Here is a 21166-nt window from a genome sequence, read left to right as displayed (position 1 = left end):
TTAAATTTTTTTTATCAGCTCATTTTTCTTCTGCTTTTCCACCCAGTGCACACTGGGAATGACAAACTTGAATATTATTTGGCACTCTGGACAGGACTCGGTGATGGATTTCTTGAACTACTTGGCACGTCTCCACTGCCAGATGCAGGACAAGAACTATGTGTGGCTGCAGTGGTTTCTCACACAGCACTTCCATACAGATGCTGTACACCTTGACCTGACTGGCCTGGAAAGCAAAGACTTTCTCTATATCAAGCTCAAATGTTGCCATGTGCAACATTCTGTGAGCCTTCCTCTGTTCTTGGCTGAAAGAGTGAAGCACTTGCAGCCCACATATCCCACCCATGACCTTGTGGAGGTACAGGCAGCACTCTCCCAAGTGCCACATTTCCTCCACCATGTATGGACACAGCTGGTCCCTGTCACCACAGGAGCTCCCAGCTACCAGATCTTCCAGTCCACTGCAGATTGCTTCCAAGTAGTAGTAGGGCTTCACTTCCAGATTGTTATTTTGGTGACTGCAGCACAGTACAGCTCTGATAATACTGGACTTCTGTTGCTCTCCACTCAAGCCACACAGATTTCTGTCCCTGAGCGTCCTATTACTCTGCTTGCTCCATGTGATGGTGGGACCACACTCAGGGGCTGTTGGGAACTGCCAGAGGCAGCACAGTGGCTGTGGCTCACCCCGGGGCTATGAGCCCCATCAGATCACACCTCTACCAAGCACTGTGTGCACACTGTCCCTTCTGGTAGTACTTGAAGATGGTGGAGGATTTGCTTGTAGGCAAATCATGTTAGAACAGGCACTTGTGTGCCAGCCAACACACTCTCTGCACATAGTACTTGCACGTCACCTGCTCTGTGCTCATCTGCCTGGCACACTGCCTGGCCCCTGACTTCTGGCTGTTGAACACAGAGAGTCCAGAGGACAGCAGCAAGAACAAACAGAGGTATAGCAAATGAGCCCTGCAAGGAGGTACAGAGAAAAATGACTTGATTTAGTCTGGGGGGAGTGGAAGAGATACATGATAATACCTTTCAAATAGGTAAAAGTGCAGCATAGAAGGTAATAAACTATTATCTGTGTCTGCCAGGAGACAAGAAGTGATAGGCTGCAGTAAGAGAGATTTATTGGTTGCAATTGGGAAGGGTTCACATCAGACTGTGTAGGAAGCAGATTAAACCACCATCACAGGAGCCTTGGAAGAGGTGAGACACCCTGTGATCAGGAATGGTTTAGTCCAAGAAGTTCCATTTCCCTCACATTTATTTCCTGTGATCTTTTCTTATATTACGCACATGATGAAAATACCCCAGAACCTCTCCCCACTCTATGGGAGACCTGTGAGCAGTGCTTTAATAGCTGAGTCTCAGAGACAGGCTCTTGCCAGGCTGTTCTAGCTGCCTGGGTTGCAGTGAGATTAGCTCATGTCCTTTTAATGACATAATTAGAAAAACCAGGATTCCAAATGAACTACCGGGTATTAACAACCCAACTGTCATTGGTTTTACATGAAGCCAACTGGAATTTCACATAACACACTGCAGTGCCAGGCAGACCTTACAAAGACCACAATAAGACATCTTTGCCACTGTAGCAATCTTATGTTGCTGTGCTCCTTGAAGCAACAGACTGTTTCAATCAGCTCCTCCCGTGGTAGTTTTGTTATCTTACTTTTACTTAATTGGTTACTGCAGGGTTGTCTTGGAGACTTAAGATCTGATCTTTGAAACCACTGGATTCTTATATGCAACCTAGGAAAGAAAAATGGTATTAAACATAGCAAAGTAGTCAGTAACAAAACTGGACCAAAAATGCTGAACCACTGCAATAAATGCATTATCTGGTGTCCAGCAACACAGCCGTCTGCTGAGCTCAACCTTGGAGATTGGCTCCCAGCAAGTGAAACCCTAAATTATTATTTTAATAGTCGTGTCTGAATTCTTGTCTGAAGCCAACTGCCACTGCAGAGGGCAAGTCAAACTTTATCTTGGCCTCATTGCCTAGATTTGCTATCCCTGTGTATACACTCACCAAGCCCTCAGGTTTGATTGTTCCCTCCCCAGTTTTCACATGCAGATCTCTTGCTGATTCCTCTTTTGAAGATTTTTGTTTCTGGTTCTCAAATCTTGGCTGACAGGAGTGCAGCCATGCTGTGTGCTGATTGCAGCTGGCAGGTGGATTACAGCCCATTCAGATGGCTGTGAAATTCCTCTGTGAGACAGAAATGCCAGAACAATGGATTATTTCACCATGAAGAGCCCAGAAACTGATGCAGGCAGTCACGTTGAGGAGACAAGCTGAGGAGCATGAAGACATAAAGCAATTTTTGCTTCTACAAGCCCCACGAGGTCTTTCCAGCTCAAAGTTTTGGAGATCTGCTGCCAGCTCCCTTCCTCCTCACCTAAGCTGGTTGATTTCTTTGAGGTACAGGATGTTCTCAAATTTTTCCAAAATATGTGGGAGCTACAGTTGCCAAGTAACAAAACCTCATCACTCTTTTCCTGAAATGCATAATTCCTCATTTCTCAGTTTCATGGAATGGACAGATGAAGCTGTGATCTGTGACACTTGTTCAGTATCAGGATCACTCCAACTCCAGTCTTGCCACTGGATAAATCTATTGGATACAGATTCAGGGTGAGAAAGGGATCTGACTGCCCTTTTGTCTCTCATCTTCAAAAACAAAATCAGGGATGCATTTCACGATTCACTGAACTGATTCTGTGACCAGTGTGATGAGATTTCAATAAGAATACAGCGATGCTGCAGCCAAGGAGACGCAGCTTGACATTTTTTTCAAGAGATGTCCTTCCTCCTCACCTACTGAAAAGCACTTACGTGGTTGATCCCAAGCAAGGTCAGAACAAAGCTGATAGATCCCACTCCTTCACAGGAATTAGGAGCAAAATTCAGCTCATTGTAGTATTTGTGGGACTAAATGAGGTCCACAATGAGCAAGATGATGAGGGATGAAGAAACTGTCTTAGGAGACATGAATTGAACCAGGAGAGAAGAATGTTGAAAAATGAGGACAGCACCAAGATTTGTTGATGCTGTTTGTTTGAAGAAGGGCCTAGGTAAGCTCTGGTTCAGCTGCTGTTCAGGAAGTTCTGGAACCAGTGGGCATTTGCTGAATTTAATAGGGGCTTGGTTTTAGCAGATAAAAGGAATAAAAGGAAGTTTTTACACTGCAGATGTGAACTTCTGGAACTGGCTGCCCTGGGAAGCAGACAGAATTGTCAGTCAGGCAGCAATTAGACAAAATCACAAACAAAAAGTCTAGACATGGACACTAAATGCCCTAGGCAGGGATGTCCACTTTAACATAGCTGATACAACAATTGTGGCTGTTGTTAGAGGAATGAGGGGAATGGACCACTAAAGTGGCCAGGCAAGTGTGCTTTCCCTAAATAGCATCTTTTATTGCCTCAATCTACAACAGAGTACTAGACATGATGGATCCAGGTTTGCTGTTATTTCTTACTTGTCTCTAATTTGATTGAGGCTCTGTTCTTCTGCACCATGACAGAGTTCATTCCCCTTTGATCCTGCTCCTAGTAGAGCCAACAATCTACCCCAGGTTACATAAACCATATAACCTCCAGATTTCATCCAAGAGTTCATCTTCTGAATATCTTGAAATTTTATCCTCTAATTTCCTTCTTCCTTCTACACACCAGCAAGAAGCACCATGTGGCTGAGCTGCTTGTGAATCTTGAAGATGAACAGTGTCTGAAAGTTTGTGGCATATTAGCAGAGCAACACAGTGACAGCTCCATGCCTGTGCACTTCAATAAGCTAGTTATAAACAAGAGGGTTTCTCCTCTAATGTTCCCAGTTCTTGCTACCACACTGGAGAGGACTGGACTAATGAAAATTTCCTCCTGTGAGCTCCATGAGGCATCTGCACTTTTCCTTCTGAACTCATTACAGTGAATAGAACATAGACCAGAAAAAGCATTCTTTGCTGGCTATAAATCATGAGTGACACTAAGGTATTGCTATTAGCAGCAGAAAAATGCCTTCCTCCCCCAACCTCATCCAGCCCCGTGCACATACAACACTTTGGGAAAGGGTGATGGGGTGTCTGGATGGAAAATTAAATAGAGGTTGTGTTGTCTGAAGATAAATTGGTGCCTCCCTCGGCGTGAATGACTTTGTCTTTTTCTGATTTGTCTTTTAACTTAAAAACACTGAGACTAGAGATAAGGATGAGCTTTAAAACCATAGCCTTTGTCCCCTCACAGGCTCTCCTGAACAAGTCCTGTCTCTGAAATGTGCTCAAAATGAAGATAAATCTTCTGGCAGTAATTTGCAATATTATTTTTGGCAGATGAAGAATCTCAAACTAGATAAGGAAAAACTGAAAGCAAAACAAAGCTCTGTTTTTTTTCAAATGCTAGGGACCAAATTCTGCTCACCCATATGAATCCAGAATCCTTTCCTTTTTTCCAGATTATCGCACTAATTCCTGGTTTTCACCAGACTAGCTGCTTCTGGGGCCTTATTAAAAGCCCAGCACATTCAGAGACCCTGGTGGAATCACACAATAACAGAACTGAAAAACAAAGGCATGTGAAGACAGTGCCAACTCCCCAGCTCCTGCCCAAAGGCTAATTTGTTTTTGGGCCATGTTAGCTGTAACAATGATAAGATTAACACCTGATATCAAGGGAAAGGCTGAACGGTCTGAGACCTCCTTCAGCAGAATAGAACTCAATCCAGCCCCTCCAGCATATTAGCATATTTTAGAGGGATGGCCTCTTTCCTGGACTAGTATGTATTTCCCTATAGAGCCTTTGTGCAAAGCTCAGAGCAGTGTTTCTGCTGATATAATTGTGGGTATGTTGAATAAAACATGTGCCATTTGACGTTGTTTGCTTGGGCTTCCATGGAGAATGGGAGAGGGCACCTACCACTGAAGAGCAGAGCCATGAGAGGCTGAATCTGGCCTTTGTAGGAGCAGGATGAAGTACAGGCAAATGCAGGAGCACGTCACGTTTTTGATTCTGAGTGAGCCCTGACCAAAGGACCCAGCTCACCCTGCATTGATTGAAGTGCCAGCTATTTGTATTGCCTTAAGACAAGGAAAAGTAAAAAGCCCAAACCTTTGCTCTCTGTATGTGCATTACCTCATTACAAACGTGTATGCTTTGGAAATTAAATGGGAAGGGATTTTCAGAACAAGCTAAGCATTCTAGAGGCAAAATCTCTGGTGCTCAGAAAGGCTCCTGTGTCCAAAGCACAGCCTGTGCTCTGCAAATTTCAATGTGCTTTGTCAAGGCTGGAAGTTCGATAAGAGACTCTGGTCCTCAAGAGCTCTTAGAGCATCCTGTTCTAGGGAACAACAGTTATTGATGCTGATGGTTTTAAACTAAGAAGTTGTCACATCTCAGCTGTTCTTGGATTTGACTGGCATGTGAAGAATGGTTGCATGGAATAGCTAGAGGCATTGCCACCTGTTGTGTCTATTCAAAGTTAATAATTTCCTAGGCAATTAAGAACTGTTCAATGGTATATTTTATAATGCAAGATTTGTATGATGTGACCAGAAAGAGCATCCTAGCATAAGAAATAGGACGTTTCTAAAGGAATTCAGAATCTCTCTCCTAAAAGCTGTGAAATATCCTCAGGTCTTTTCAGAGAAGCAGCATATTGAGAAAGATGTCAGCGAGACTCAGGAAGAGCCCTAGAGGAAATTCATTTGGCCACCAGGTACAACACTGTCTTCCAGATAGTGTTTGATGAAACACTTGTTCATTTTCATTTCTGTCACCATGCCTCCAGCTCTATAATGAAATACCTCATCCCTGAGAAATACCTCAGCTGTTGTGCCTGTGACAGGATCATTCTGTCCTGCATCAGTAACTCCAGGGCCAGCCCTGCAGAGAGGAACCTGCTGGCCAGGCAGTCACAGATGTGCCTTTGGCAACGAACAGGCAGGGGGAAGATGACTCCAAGATTATCTGTAACTACTAAAGGATATGCCCTTGACACCCACCGAGCAGGGTCATACCCTGTCCTGAGCTCTAAATAGTTCAAAAGCTTAAAAAGCTGGTGGTCTTTGGTTTCACGGAGCTGATCATGACAGTAAGGCCATCTTTAGCAGAGTGTTAATATTTAGGGAACCTTCATCTCCAAGACATTTCTGTTTCATGGAAACAAATTAATTCTTGTCTTCTATGCAGTCACAATAGTCAAAACATACTCTTTATCTTTTCTGATCACCCTTTATAAAGCAGCTTTGCACCCTTTCTCCCCACCTGTTCTGTTTGGTACTGGACACTAATGCCACTTTCCCTCAATAGAGGGATCACAGTTTTCCATGAGAACATGTATGCACAGCTAAGAGCTGATTTCCTTGCCAGCGGTGGGTGTGGAAGGTTGTAACTTTTTCCAATGGCAAGGATAAAACAGCAAGCTCACTGGCACAAATCTATCAGTGAAGCTGCACAAGTATACTAAACAAAGCATACAAGAACTTTGCTGTTACCTTTCAAGTAAATAGTTTCTCCTTCTCAGTTTGCTCCAGCATAAAAATCCCTCTGCCCTTTACATGCCAGTGCCAGAATTTATTTTTGAAGAACTTGGATCTGTTTATTTATTTATCCATATTTAGTTTAAAAGTCTGGGCTCAAAATTAAACAGTCATTCATAATGTCATTATCTGCCTTGCTCTGCAGTTAGATACCGTGTGTGGTGTCACAGGACAAAACCTTTGGCAAGGCCTCTAGAAGAGCAATTTAGCTCCTCATCCATCTTGCCTGGCAGTACGATTGGCTTCCAAGCTTGCTCTACTAAATTTGTTATTTTACTCTGACTTAGATTATTGAATGCTAAATCACTTTCTGAAGTGTTTATTGGTAATAGTTGAATTCTTTCCACCCATCTGAACTACTTTTGAAACATAAACATTTCCTTGTATCTTGGAACTTGATGGAAAGGTGGGGAGAGTTCCTCAGGAGGATAGATTGTCGACATGAACAGTTAATTAAGTAGGGACAGAATTTACCAGTGCTATGGAGGAGAATATCCTCCTCCTTCCATCAAGATGAAACAGCAAACTCCCACTGCCACTCACATGAGGAAGGTTAACTTGTGTCTTGTTCTCCCATCACATCTTGGCCTGTCAGGAAGCAGATGACCCATTTACTGGAACACCAATGAGTTCCTGACAGGATCTTCATTAGATCCTGAATCTCCCTGGATAGAAATCCAGGCTGTGATCTGCAGGATCAGGAGCTGAGGAGGTTATTAGGCATCACATGCCCCGGCTTCCAAGTGTGAAGTGTGATCTGCAGCCCCTGCCTGGCACTGATGTCTCCTGGGAAGGAACCAGAAACAACTTTCTTATACCTATTTAGGAAAATGGAGCAGAGGATCAGAGAGCAGAAATAAACAAAGAGCTTAAAATCTAGTGTGGCAGTTGGAAGCTGAGCTGGAGAACAAGGGCCAGAGGCAGGTCAAGCTGGAGAGGAGGCAGAATTTCAAATAAAGCCTGTGACAATTGATCTTTTGAGGACCAGATCTCTTGTGACAGCCCAGCAGCCTGATCCAGGCCAGTGTACTCAGTACTGCAGGTCCTCTTACCTCTTGCCCTTGCTTCAGTGAAAACCTACAAATCAAAGTTTTTCTTTTCAATTTATTTTAATGAAGATGTCTCTTGAGTCTCTTTTCTGCATTGGGAGTTACTTTCCAAACTGAGTTTTAACATAGACTTTTAGAGATGACACCAAGATCACAGTAGCAATCAAGGCTCCTTTGATGGCAGAGCTAAAAATATGCTCCCCAGCTGACACAAGCCTTCAGGAGGAGAACATAGAGTTTGATTTGAAAGAACACATCTTCTTTAGTCTCCATGTCTTCTGCCAGAGGACACCACATCTGTGACAACCATACAAGCGGTTTACATCTGTCTTCTGAAATGAAGCACCCATAGACAGACCCATACTACCTTCAGCCTCAGCAAGGGGAAAGTTTTAAACTCTCTGAGTGCCTGGGAGAATGGTTTCATTGGCAGTTTTTTGCCTCTCTGGTCATGTTGGCATATGTCAAGTTATTGCATGGCAGGAACCACATCTTAGGATCTTTAGCAGCTTGCCTTTGCCAATTCCTTAGGAAAGGAAAGAGCTGGGGCAGCTGATCAACAGGACTGAAACTGAAACTGAACCTGCTTCCCTTCCTGCTCTCCTCTCTGCTAATTCCAGGGTGCTGGCACACAAGCCCTGGCTAATGAGGCATTCCCGAAGCCCTGCTTCTGCACTTGTAAAGGAGACTGTGGTAAGTAGTGCCACTGCCACCTCCTGGGCTTTCTGAGGACCTGAGCACATCCCGTGGGTTGCAAATGCAGATTTATGCAAATGTTAGGCAAGAGATCATGGATTGCCCAGCTTCAATCTGTGCCAGCCTGCTCTGTCCCCAGGCCAGGAGTGATGGCACTAACAAGCAGGTATTTGCAGAACAGAGTGCAGGTCTCCCTCCCCTTGGAGGCATTAGCTAAAGATGGATCATTAAGGCTTTTGGGTAGGAGACATACAGATGAATAATCACACACAGTATCAGCTCCACATTTGTGATGTGTAATGTTTCAGAGGGTAAAAGGTTGAGCAACCCACTTTGGCAAATGGAAATAGCAAGAAGGGTGTATTTTTCTGGCTAAATGAAAGCCTTCTCTCTGTGTTTTTTCATGTGTCTCCATGCTTAACTCAAATGCAGCAAAAAGAAAAATTAATTTCTTTGGTCAGACAAAAATACACCAGATTTATTGTTTTGAAAGATACAGGGGGTATTTTGTATTTCTACATGGCTGCTGTAGCTATAATTGGCAGCACAATGTTCTGTCAAAAAAAGGCATTCACCCAAGAATGTCTCTGGGCCCAGCCAGCCTCAATCCTGGAGGTGGATGTCCCATTCCTAAACCTCTGTGGGCAGTGCTCCATTGCCAAGAGTCTGTTTGATGCTCCCATTTAGGGTGTTGGCCCTGAAGATGTAAGACCTCCCTCTAACTGAGCCTTCAGTGTGGATGCTTTCAGGCTTGTTTTGGCAACGGAAAAACATAAGGAAGCCATTCCTGTAGTTCTTGTTCATCCATCCATAGAGCAGGGGGTTGACAAATGTAGAGCACATGGCCCCAACATGGAAGACAGAGTACAGGAGTTTGTACTCATGGAAGATAAGAACCAGATCAAGATCGATGGCAAGCTGGAATATGTGGAAGGGGAGCCAACAGACTGCAAATACCACAACTACCATCACGAGCATTTTGGTGGTCTTCCTCCTCCGGCACTGGTTTTCATTCCTGGAAGTAGGACTGACATGGTTTTTCAGCTTGAACCAGATCCTGGTGTAGGCATAACAAATAATTGCAAGGGGAAAAACATACTGCAGGAGGAGCATGGACAGACTGTAGATGGTGGCATCTCTGTTGTTACCAGAGGGCCATTTTTCTGAGCAAACAGCCATTTTAAGGTTAATGGATGGGATTTCCTCGTATCGGTACTCCCTGAAGATGGCCAGAGGCCCTGCTAGGACAGCTGCTGCCAGCCACATGACAGCTATGATGGTGAAGCTGAGCCTCTTGGAAATCCTGCTGTCCAGGTGGAAAACAATACAGCGGTACCTGTCCAGGGCAATCACAGTCAGGGTGAGAGTGGACACATGGACACTCAGAGCTTGAGCATAAGGAACCAGGTGACAAAGGACAGCTCCAAACTTCCACTCGTCCAGCAGAGTGTACACTAGGGTGAAAGGCAGACAGAGTGTGTCCACCATCAGGTCTGCCAGGGCCAGGTTAGCTATGAAGAAGTTGGTGACAGTCCTCATGGTCTTGTACTTCACTATGATGTAGATGACCAGGGAGTTTCCGATGAACCCCAGCAGAATGATGAGGGAGTAGGCAGCAATCAGGATGACCTGGACCCCCAGGATCTTGGTGCTGTCCATCATGACACTGCGGGACCCAGAGAGATCCTGGGTAGGAGTGACAAAGTCCTTGGCATGCCAGCTCTGTGGCAGCTTCTCATCTAATGCTGTCTTCTCCACGGGGAATGTGCTGTTGGCTCCCTCCAATGGTCCCATGCCTGGCCTGAGACTTTCCATAAGGAGGAGAAGGAGGTCTGGAACACAGACATAGCAGAAGTGACAGCACAGGTTACACTCATCTTTAATGGGATTTACTTGCCTACAAAAATTCCCTAACATCTTAATAACTAGGAAAGGAGAGAAACACAGCACTCTCAAAGTCAAGGTGTTCTTGTCCACCTCCCTGTAACAATTTATTTATTTCCAGACTGTGCACCAGGGTTTTTTTTCTGTTTCTTATTTCTCACCTCTCCAGGTGAAAATATCTGTCCCCCTGCCTGTGCATAAGTCTCTGCCACTTCTCCTGCTAGTGATGCTACCACCCAATCCACCCAGAACTGTCTGCTCTCCCTCCCAGTAATGTGGGCAGCACAACTAATGCCATTTTATGAGCCACTCTCTATGATCAAATGTGTCACTCCCTGGCCCTCATTATCAGGCCTTCAAGATCCTGTGAACCAACTAGACAAACGAGTTTTCTTCTTCCTTCCCCTGCCAGTCTCATGGTTGCCAGGCATAAGGCAGTTGTTGCCTTCCTTGCTGGCTTTGAAGGTCACAGGCACTCAGCCAGGCAGGTGTTGTGTCCCCATCACAGAAAAGGGAAGTGTGACAGCACATGGAGCACAGTCACTAGTCCTAAGTAAGAAACTACTGAACAGTGAAACCCATGAACCCTATGGCCAGGAGACCACAATGTGACCTCCACAATCCTCTCCTTTCTCCAAGAATTCAGTGAGTGACTTAGATTCTTTTTATAGGATTTTTGAGTCTAGATTGTGATTGTTACAATGATACAACAAACCATGTATGAGGATTTGGCTCAATCTGAAGAGGTGATTACAAATTATAAGTTGTATTATAAAATCTGTATTGGTTAGGTGATTAGAAATCATAAATTATTTATAAATTCTGTATTTTGCTATTTGTAGATTGTACTATGTTGATTCTGCTTGTAGAAATTGCTGTTTCAATCATAAATTCTGTCCTACACTAATCATAATACCCTGATAAAGAAACAAAGCTTTAACTGTCACCATGATTTAGTGCCATCTTCATGCCGCCGAGGATGAAAAATAAAAGAACCTCTCTGTCCTCTCAGTGTTGGTGACACCCAGGCATCTGCTGGCTTAGCAGAGGAGGGAGCTCCTGCAGGGACATGCATGTGCAGGGCATAAACCACTGAAGCTGTGAACAAGCCTCCCACGGAGCTGCTGCTGAGCATCCAGGCACAGACAGGCCCAGAGCAAGAGGCCCAGCATCCATCAGCCTCCTGCCTCGTGGTGCTCAAATGCCTGTGTGGGATGGCTTTGGGAGCAGGGAGCCCCAGAACTGATGCAGTCTGGAACCCCTGGCTGGCACTCAGTGCCACTGGAACAGCAGAGTGTTGTCACAGCAGGGTGCTCATTGAATCCCAACACGGCAGGAGGAAAAGCCAGCTCTGTTACTGGCTCCTCCTCAGCTTCCGTGGCTTGGGATTGCTGCGGGCTATGTGGAGAGGGATGGACATGGCCCCTCACATATCCCCTCTCCCCAGTGAGTGGGGCCCCACTCCCACTGCAGTCTTAAACAAAAGTGAGCAAAAGCCATCACTCTGCAGAGGGGGGGGGGAATGCCCTTTCACTAAGGGAGGGAGGCAAAGGGCTTAAATGTAGTGGGAATTAGAGGCAGACTGCTGGGTATCTTCTCAAACTCCTCGAGGAAGGAGCTGGGTTTGTCTGAGAAAAGATGTGAGCACGGCTGACTGGGTGCTGGTGGGTTTCCTGCAAATTCCATGCAAGCTGAAGGTTTAAGGGCAGCCTCTTCTCTGGGAAGGAAGGATGCTTTGCAATTACATTGCAACCTAAATGAAAATGGCTGTTCCTCTCATCCCTCTTCAGAACAAGGGTTATGATTCCCCTCCAGGAGCTGCTCCCAGGAATCTGCCTGCCTGGCTGCAAAGCCAGGACCCTGCAGAGGCCCAGCAGAAGAGCTGCCTGCAGTAAAACCACCCCTGCTGGAACCCTTTCTCTTTCCCTCTCCTTGTCCAATTGCCTGCCTAACATCTCACTCTGCAGACTGATTTATGCCAGTGGTTCCTGTAAATGAGGTTGTTGGGCTCAGACACTGTGAGATAGTGGATCACCATGTAGCCACTGCTAGAAGGGTAGGAAGCAGAGGAAGAAAAAATAGGTGGATCTGCTTGGGTTAGGATTTGTTTAAGGGAGATCTCATACCCCCACAAAACCCCTGCCCCAGCCTTGGAAAGACCAAGGAGAAGGTCCAGCTTCTAAGGTGGGAGAGAGGAGCACAGAGCCATGCCATACAGTGGGTGCAGGGGAAGGCAGAGCAGGGGAACAGGCAGGGCCCTGGGAAGGTGGCACAGCCACAGCCTCTTTGGCAGAGCCTGACACCCTGGCAGACACCTGTGCTGCAGCTGGCCCTGAGCAAACCCCACTGCCAGGAGAGCAAGGTCAGCCAAGGAAACAGGGCAAGTCCTAGGGACACTCTCAGTGACTGTACTTTCCCTGTTTGCCACTCATCTGGGATTTAAACCTTCTGGATTGTCCAGCATTACTTTATCACTTGTTACTGCTTTTTCTGTGGCTTGCCTGTTCCATTTATGTTCAGTACCCAAGTCCTGGCACCACACCAGTGGACACTCCCTTCTCTTTTCCTCCATCTCATCTACCAACTGGCTGCCAGCTCCTGTGCTCACATCTCAGCCTATTTCCTTTTGTTGGAGACTGGCAGCTACCCACCATCTGAGAGGAGCCAGGAACATCATGGTTAGTGGAGCTGCTTCACTTCCTAACAAAATGGCCTTAATGGAGTTACTATTTGATTTTGTTTGTTTTGTTTCTTCTCCAAAGGGGAACTATTACAAATCAATTAAGACATTTTAATTAAGAGACAAAATGATTATAATAAATGCTCCCACTCCAGGGGCTGCCTGGAGGTCACTGGGATGCTGCTAGAAGTGGACTAAGGTCTGTTCCAGCAAGTAATGGAAGTGCTGGCATGTGTAGGCTGCTGTCAAGCCCCAGGCCTGCCAAACTACATTGAAAAAAACCTTGGAGCTGAGAGCCAACTGCTTTTGGGACAAGAAAGCAGCAGGAAAGACCATGAGGAGGGAGAAATACTATCCAGGTCCTCTCCTCTGTGCTGAGTTGTCATGAAGGGATGCAGAAACAGGGTGCTGCCTGTATCAAGATAACCCTAATCCTCACCCAGGGATGGCTCCCAGTGAGACAGAGCTGTTCCCTGGGCCAGCAGGCTTCAACCTTTGGGAAGTGGGGAAGCACAGAGGAGCCCTTCACTCAGCTGTCAATGACTGGGATGGTGACCAAAGTGACTGCTCCAAAATCCATTCCTAAGAGGGCCTAGACCAGGTGCCCTGGGACTCATCCACCTCTGCTTCCTGGGGTGCCTCAGCTCCTTCCATGTCTTTGCTGCAGCCCCAGGCATTCAGCCAGGCTGGAAGACGTACATCCAGACCTGGAAGAGCCGTCTATAAAAGCCTGGCAGGGTTCAGAAAGCAGGGCTGGAGGGGTGGGCAGAGGGGTGGAGAAAACAGAACCTGTTAATTAGAAATTCTCTTTTTGTTCAAGCAGCAAGGCTGGAGTCCATGGAATCAAAAGGAGGGAGTGAAGGGACTTGGGCCAGTCTCTGCTCTTTGGTTAATGACAAACTCTTTCTACAGCAGTGCTGGAGTGTGAGGGCTGAGGCTGATGGATATTTCCATGGCTTGGCTCGCTGATTTATTCCATGCTTGTCCTTCCTCCAAAGCAGCTCAACTCCACCAAATCCCTTAATCTCCAGCAGCCCAGTCAGGAGCACTGACTCATCTCATCCCCAGATCCATGTCCAGACAAATGTCCATGACAGGAGGTCTGAGACCATCCCTCATCACGAGAAGCTAGTGGTCACCATGGGACAAGCCACCTTCTGCCACCTTCATGTTCCCTTCCAACACTCAAGACGCAGCAGTGTTTAGTGTCCCTGCACCCCACAGCACAGTACTTAAGGAAGGACAACAAAATAAATGGAGATATGGAGGTTAACCAGCCTGCCAAAGACCACACAGCACATCCATGGCAGGGCTTGGGCAGAGCCCAAGTTCTGTAACTCCAGCCTCCTGTATTCAGCACCAGAAAGGACTCTGCATCTCAGCATAAAACCTGAACATAGATATCAGGAACTGCATGAAAATGCAAAATATTACTTATGGAAGGGAACTAATTTTGTCTTCTCTGTGCAATGGGCATGTTTCAGGAGAAAACAACAGCTCTGGATGATTTCCTGAAACCAAAGAACAGACAGAAATTATCCCAGCTCCTTCCATCTCCAGTGAAGGGGTGATTGCCCTGCTATGATACTCCAGCAAAAGCAAAGACCCTCTGACCTGCCCACCATCTGCTGCAGCTTTGTAAGTGATCTATCCAGCTCAGGGCCACTGGGGCAGAAACCTCATGGCACCAGACACTCATTGCCACCCAGAACTGCTCCTGGGAGACCCCAGTGTAGAACTGGCACTGGGAGACAAGTGCAAGGACAAGGAGATACACCAGGGATTTCTAGTGGTTCCTCACACTAAATTTTTTTCATGTCCCTGCATAGGCTGGAGCCATGGAAGACTCTGAAGGGGATGAGGCAATGAGGATGCTGTAATCACCCAGCTCAGGACAGGATGAAAAAGGAGGTGATGAGAAGAGATATGTTTGGCAGGGATACATGCTTTGTCATGGAAATTTATCCTACAGAGAGCCGGGGGGAGCAGTGCAGAGCCCTCTGCCCTGTGAGATGTGCCATGGGAGCAGTGCAAGACTGGCTGGAACATAAGGATCAATGGGTCACGCTGCAGTGGAGACACACCAGTTGCTGGGGCTGTAGAAAGGAAGAGACAGTGTGGTGGATGGATCCTGGTTAACCTGGGGAATCTGTTATCTCCTGAAATTTAAGGAGTCTGGGAGAGGTGAGACAGTGGAGCAGAGGGAAATAACAACTCACTGACAGAACAAACAGGGAGAAAACACAGTATCCTGCTTTGGGACAGACCAGAAACTCTGTAGGTGAAATGCATCTGCAGCAGGACTATAAGAGGATTTCTCTGTTCAAGGACTAACATGCACTAATTGGGTGCTGAGAGAAAGCAAGCACTGATTTTCCTCCTGTATCCCATATCCCCCTTTGCATCTCCCTCTCCGAGGACACCGATCTGTGGCAGAGAGCCGAGTGCCAGCAGCGTGTGCAGTCCCAGCACGGAGGAGCTGACGGAGGTCTGTACCGAGCCACGGGGAGGCAGACTGCAGGAGAGATCAGGATTTCTCAGACAGCTCCTCAGCCCCACACCTGCACCTCTGGAGCTGTGTGTGCCCGGGTCCTGCAGCACCCTGGAGCAACCTGCTCTCCTGACTGCTCTCACTCAGCATCCTGCCTCCCACACTCCCTGATTCTGCTCAGGAACCTTTCGAAACTCTCTTGCCAGTATCTCTTGTTTGCTTTCTCTATTCCAGCTCTCAGGGCTGTCAGTCCACAAATCCAGTTTCCCAAAGATGCTTGGACCTTTTTTTTGCCTGAATCTTGTGGCACGGACAAGACCCGGCCCCATCTCAGCCCTGCTGCTCAGATGAGCCCTCCCTGACCCACCTGCAAAGGCCAGAGCATCCTCCTCCTCCAGGAACCGAGCCACTCACCTCCAGTCACTGTCTCATTGCTGCCCAGGACGGAGTGCTCGGTCCTCTCCACTCTCTGGAAGTCAGCCTGTGGCAAAGGAGTGGAAAGCACTTTTCTGCAACTGTCCTCGGAGAAGAGAGGAAGTCAGGTGAGGATCTGGGCTGCTGGAGAGTGTTTCATCGCCAGGAGTAGCTTTGGAACCCCTCCCTGAGCACCCGGAGAGCCCCCTCTCACACGGTGACTGACAGCCCCGTCTCAGGAAGCTGGATGCTGTCTGCTCCTGAATGAGAGAAAGGCAGAGAGCGTGTGTTTAACAAACAGAAATGGAAAGGGGGGGGAGCCTGCTGCTGCTGTTTATACAGTGTTCAGCCACTGAGGGGCTTCTTGCATCGAGCAGAGAGAAGCTTTTCCACCACATCCAGTTTCCTCTCCAGGGAGAAGTGCTGGGAGCTGGAGCTCTGCAGGCTCCTCGTCCATACCACAGACCTGGGCAAGAGTTATCTGCCCTCACTCCACAGCTGTCCCATCTCCTCAAGCTTTAAACTCATTGGGACTGGCACAGCCATGTCCATAGGGGGATCTCCCCTGCAGGAAGAGGTCTGCAGGTCCTGCAGCTCAGCAGAGCTTTCACAGACCTCCGTCCACCCTCCTCTGTCCCAGTGTTTGCACAGTGCACAGTGCAATCAATCTGCAGCTGTGGGACGGGACTTCAGGGACTCCTGAGATACAAACTCAGGTAAAGCTGAAAAGGTTTAGCCACGTGGCAGTGGCTTGGTCTGCTCCAGAGTCATTCATTGTGGGCATGGAGACTGAGTGACTTTCAATTTTAGGATGCTCAGCACTGTCCACACACCAGAAGCAGGAAAGAGAGAGAGACAGAAAAGCAGCATCCTCATGTCCAAGTCTGCAAAATCCAAGCTCACTGGAGCCCAGGAAAGCACTATAAAGGCAACACAGGGAAGCAGATAAGCACAGATAAGCCCTACAGGTTCAAAGATTTTGCCCTCAAGGGGAAGTCATGTATTCTTAGCATAAGATTTCCAACTCAAGCAATTTGTGTGTGAATTTGCAGCTCACCTGGGCTAGGAGATGCTCCCACAGGCTGAGGGGAAGGACACCTCTCCCTGGGTACCTGCAGCTGGAATTGTATCAGAGAAGTCTTGCTCTTTACACCCACAGTGAACTTTGGTCTCCTTTTCTTTGTGAGAATGGAAACAGGGAGGCTTTTCAACCACCCCTTTGTGCCAAAAAGTCATAATACATCAGAAAAAAGAAAATACTCTAATGGCTCAGCAGAAAAAGAGGAATGAGAACATTCTTGAAATCACACAGAAAGTGACACTTGAACCCAAGACTTGGACAAGAGTCCTCAAAAGTCCCATCCTTCCCCCTCCTCTCTCTGTCTCCCCTTCAGAAAGGATAGGACTAGGCATAAAATCCACCAGCTGTGCTAACTGGATTTTTGTGGGAGTTTCATGTCTTCTCCCCCTTCATTTTCCCTAAGGCTGTTGATTTAGCTGCTCAGGAAAGCTGGGAGTGGAGGGAAGCAGGACAAGACAAAACTGCTTTTGGAAGGAGCCATTACTGTCTCCCAGCAGTGTGCAGAGAGAGGCAAAGAGCAGCTAACACAAAGTGAGTGGTACATGCTATTCCCCCTGTTCCTAGTGGATGGATACTCCTCCTCTCCAGGGTCCTCAGCAGTGGATGGTTGATTTCAGCTCAAGATTATGTTTTTCCTCCTTTCTCTTCTGTGTGGGATTTTTCTTGCTTCCTCCTCAGATTCCTTTGCTACCACTCCCCACTCTTCTCTTCCCAGGGCTGAAATAAGATGCCTGGGGAGAAGTGATTGACAGGAGAGAAATTTGTACAGCCTGAAGTTGTGAACCTTCATCAGGACCATGGGGTGAATTCCAGTCATTTTTGGCACATGGTCTTTGCTGGATGATATCAAATGCAAACTCTTAAATCACGGATTAGTCAGTGCAAGTCCCCAAGATGTCCTCTCCTACAGTCTCAGGGGTCCAGTGGAGCACCAAAACCTGCTGTGTTCCAAAACATCACCTCAGCTCTTTGACCAGACAGAGCCATGCAAAAAAGGTGGAGTTGAGCTCTCAGCACACCAGGACTGTCATCCCAAATGGCACCCACCACTCTGGAGTTTGGTTCCCGCTCCCTGGGTGCTCCCCAACCCTGTCCCTGGGAGTCAGGCTCTTCTCACAGTGCCACAGACATGGGCTGCCTGCCAGTCTGCCTAATCTTACCCAGCTACAACAGAATTACAGCCAGCAGCAGGTGCAGCATAGCCTTGGGTTTCCCACAGGGAAGGGACCCCTGGGGGCTGCAGTGCCAGACCCTCTCACACTCCTGGTGGGTTCAGAGGAGCAGTTGTGGCACAAACTGCAGCAGCCAGACTACTGAGGTGCAAAACAACGTCCCCACAGAGCTTACAGATCCCAAACCAGCTGAGGGTCCTCCCAGCCCCAACCAGGAACACTCTCCAGGAGGGGGATGGGGGAATACGAGGATGGTGCCTTGCATTGTCCTGGGGTGTGGAAGGCTGTGCAGCCCTGAGCAGAGATGCCAGGGCCCACTGCATGCACTGTAGTAACCTCAAGCCTGGGGTATTTTCACACACAGGCTGGATACCCACAAATGCCTGCACGGGTGTCCCAGGAGCCTCATGCCCTTCCAGACACGATGGGATCATTCAAAGGACCTTTGCAGCTCAAAAGCCTTTCCCAGTGGTTGGGCTTTCATTAGGCAAAAGCGAGTCTGCTCAACCATGCTTCTGAGAAATACAACAATGAATTTTGTACTCCAGGGAGCAAAAATGATGTCAAAAGGCTGAGAAATGGGGCACAGAAGAGGGCTGTCTTTTGACCTGTAATCTTCTCTGCCTCAGTGAGCAGGCAGGTCCTCAGTCTGACCACCTTACAGCTGTAAGCCATCTGCTGTAGCTTAACTTCTGTCAGAAAAAGGAAGGTGGATGATCTGTTCACTCCCTGGGAGGAATCTCTAAGAAAACTGTTACCAAGGCTTCCAGATGCTCCAGTTCATCCTGCTTCATCTGGAGCAGCAACAGTAACATACTTTAAAAAGCAGCTTTTCATTTTTTTAAAACATCTGTTTAATTCCACCTGCATGTAACCAAAATATTTCCACTGCTTCTTCCTGAGGTGTCATGCTTGTGTTTTCCTGAGCAGCCTCTGAAGTATCAGCAAGTTTTGGTAACACAAAAGCCCCTTTTCCATTTGAACCCCAGAGTTCACGGATGCAGTGGATTTGGGAGTCTGATGCATCTGGGAATTAAATTTGCCACAAAGAAACACAGGGGTGGGAGGGCGGATAGAAAGCTGTCTGTTACCCTCTCTGAATTTAAAAACAGTTCTCATTTCGTAACAGCTCTTTGTCCCCATGTGAACATTCCCAGAATTAGTGAAGGAGCAGAGGAACCATTAGGGACAAGGCTGGCTAAAATATCTGAACTATCTGACACTGGTAGAGTCAGTGAGAGGCACTGAGGAAGCAGGAAGAGAGATGAACTGTGGGTTGGCCTGGGTCTGCCACAGCTCTGCTCACCTTCAGGGCAGGCAGAAGTCAGGGATGCTGAATATGTCTGCAGGATGAGGGTCAGTGAGTCAGGAAGGAGATGATCATCTAGAAAAAGATTAATGGGATTTGTTCTGCTGAACATATCACCACACTTCAGCTCCTGCCCCGCTAGAGGCAAACCCACAGGGCTCCTTTGATTAAGTCAATTCCTGCCTAGGAGGATTTACCCCTTCCATCCCCTTCCCACCCCTGGATCTCACTCTGATGCCACACAAAATCCCCTTGATCATCCTCACACCAGGACAGGACTCCAGGCAGTTTCTCCAGGAAGACATCAGCACTGCTGAGCCCACAACTGGCCCCTGCATTTAGCTGCCATTTCTGCAAGTCACTGCACTCAAAGCTTTGTTAATTTATTAGAGGGTTGCTTGTTGTTTATGTACTGAGCCAGGTAGAAAACAGCTTCTGCATAAGAGGATAATTGCAGTCAGATAAGCTCTTCAGAGCCAGGATTGCAAAAATACGATATGATGTAGACCAGCAGTCGTCTGGGTAAAATAGAAACATGGATGAGTTTTTGGGTTGGAACATGTTTCCTCCATCTATCACAGACTCCCTGTCTGCCTTTGGGCAAATCATTTGATGTATCTCAGTTCTCTGTACATAAAAAAGGTGATAAAAATGCTTCACTCAGGCAAATTCACCCCTGGAGCAGAGGACCTGGTGCTTGGATATGCAGCAGTGGCAGCTGCTTTCCCACTTTGTCCTATGGGATTTCTTTCTACGTTGCCCATCTCATTTAGGCAGCGTGTTCTGTCATCAGGGTCTTGCTCTCTCAAACTGGATACTCCTGCTTCACAGTCCCACAAAGAAATTTTTGCCCAAGCTGTCACTCCTGAGATGACAAACAGCACTATAAATGCTGGGTTGTGTGATGAGAACAGGCAGAGCTGGATGGGCTGATGGCAGCCCCAGCCTAAACTCTTCCAAAGTGCCAAGACTGAAAGTGATGCAAGTGGCTGGAAAATTCAGAGCATGACTTATTTTCTATGGGCTGGATGTTGCCAAAAGGCACGAGGTATCCAGGAGCTGGGATCCAGTGCTCAGCACCACTGTAGCAGCAGTAGGAATATGTTTGCTGCTTCACTGGCTCATTCCATCTTTTCTGGTCCACATCAGCTGTGGCCAGGGACCAGGTTACCCATGCCCTGCTCAGCTCAGCAGTGCTGGGCTGGCAGCAGTGTCTGAGCACAGGAGGGTCAGATCCACTCCTGAGATAAACCCAGGGATTTGGCTGAAAATCGATTTGGCTCCGTGTTCCCCAGAAAAATGACTCACAAGGAGTGTCTGATACTGAGAGATAGGTATGACACCAAGTATCCCACGGGGAAGAGCTGAGTCCCCAGGGTATGAGCAGAGCATGCCAGAGCTGAGCAGAGACCTCGCTGGAAAGCACAAAGCCTTATAAAGGCAGTGCTCTGGGTTTGTCCTTCTCTCAGCTCTTCAGGCGATGAAAAGGAAGACTCACAGCCCTAATTAGCTGGAACATGCTAATACCACTGAGCTTCCCTGGCCAGCAAATTTGGCACAAGGCATATGGGACACTTTCCAAACAACTGCTCAGGGGAGCACGTGCCTGCAATTTATTATTTGATGAGCAGTTTCCTCTCTGCCTTCGCTGAAGAGCTCACACCAGACACGAGGGAGGTGAGTCTGGAGCCTGCAAATCTACTTTGAAAGCCATTTCGTGCTGAAGAGAGAAGAGACTTACTTCTCCCCAGGCATTTAAGATATTTAAGGTATCAGGGGAAATACAGCTTTGCATAGCATTACCTCTGGGAGCACTCAGTGCCTTCAAATGGTGCAGCTCGTAGT

At 47.3% G+C, this 21166-nt stretch overlaps 1 protein-coding gene and 1 pseudogene across 2 annotated transcripts; both read right to left on the bottom strand.

Moving 5' to 3' along the window:
• Positions 1-872, bottom strand: LOC310915003 (E3 ubiquitin-protein ligase makorin-2-like; annotated as a pseudogene). The gene is made up of 2 exons: positions 831-872; positions 1-655 (listed from the first exon to the last, which is right to left on the bottom strand). The product of its transcript is annotated as an E3 ubiquitin-protein ligase makorin-2-like (transcript).
• Positions 873-8920: 8048 nt separating this feature from the next.
• On the bottom strand, positions 8921-15803 carry LOC310915257 (neuropeptide Y receptor type 2-like; the record flags this gene model as incomplete). The annotated part of the gene is made up of 2 exons (XM_083871995.1): positions 15760-15803; positions 8921-10122 (listed from the first exon to the last, which is right to left on the bottom strand). The coding sequence occupies exon 2, from the start codon at positions 10103-10105 to the stop codon at positions 8921-8923; it is 1185 nt and encodes a 394-aa protein (XP_083728121.1). The 5' UTR covers positions 10106-10122; positions 15760-15803.
• Between the last annotated feature and the right edge of the window lie 5363 nt (positions 15804-21166).

This window comes from Zosterops lateralis (genome assembly GCF_965231275.1).
Source record: "Zosterops lateralis genome assembly, chromosome: 14".
NCBI lineage: Eukaryota > Metazoa > Chordata > Aves > Passeriformes > Zosteropidae > Zosterops > Zosterops lateralis.
This window is presented reverse-complemented; position numbering and strand designations above follow the sequence as displayed.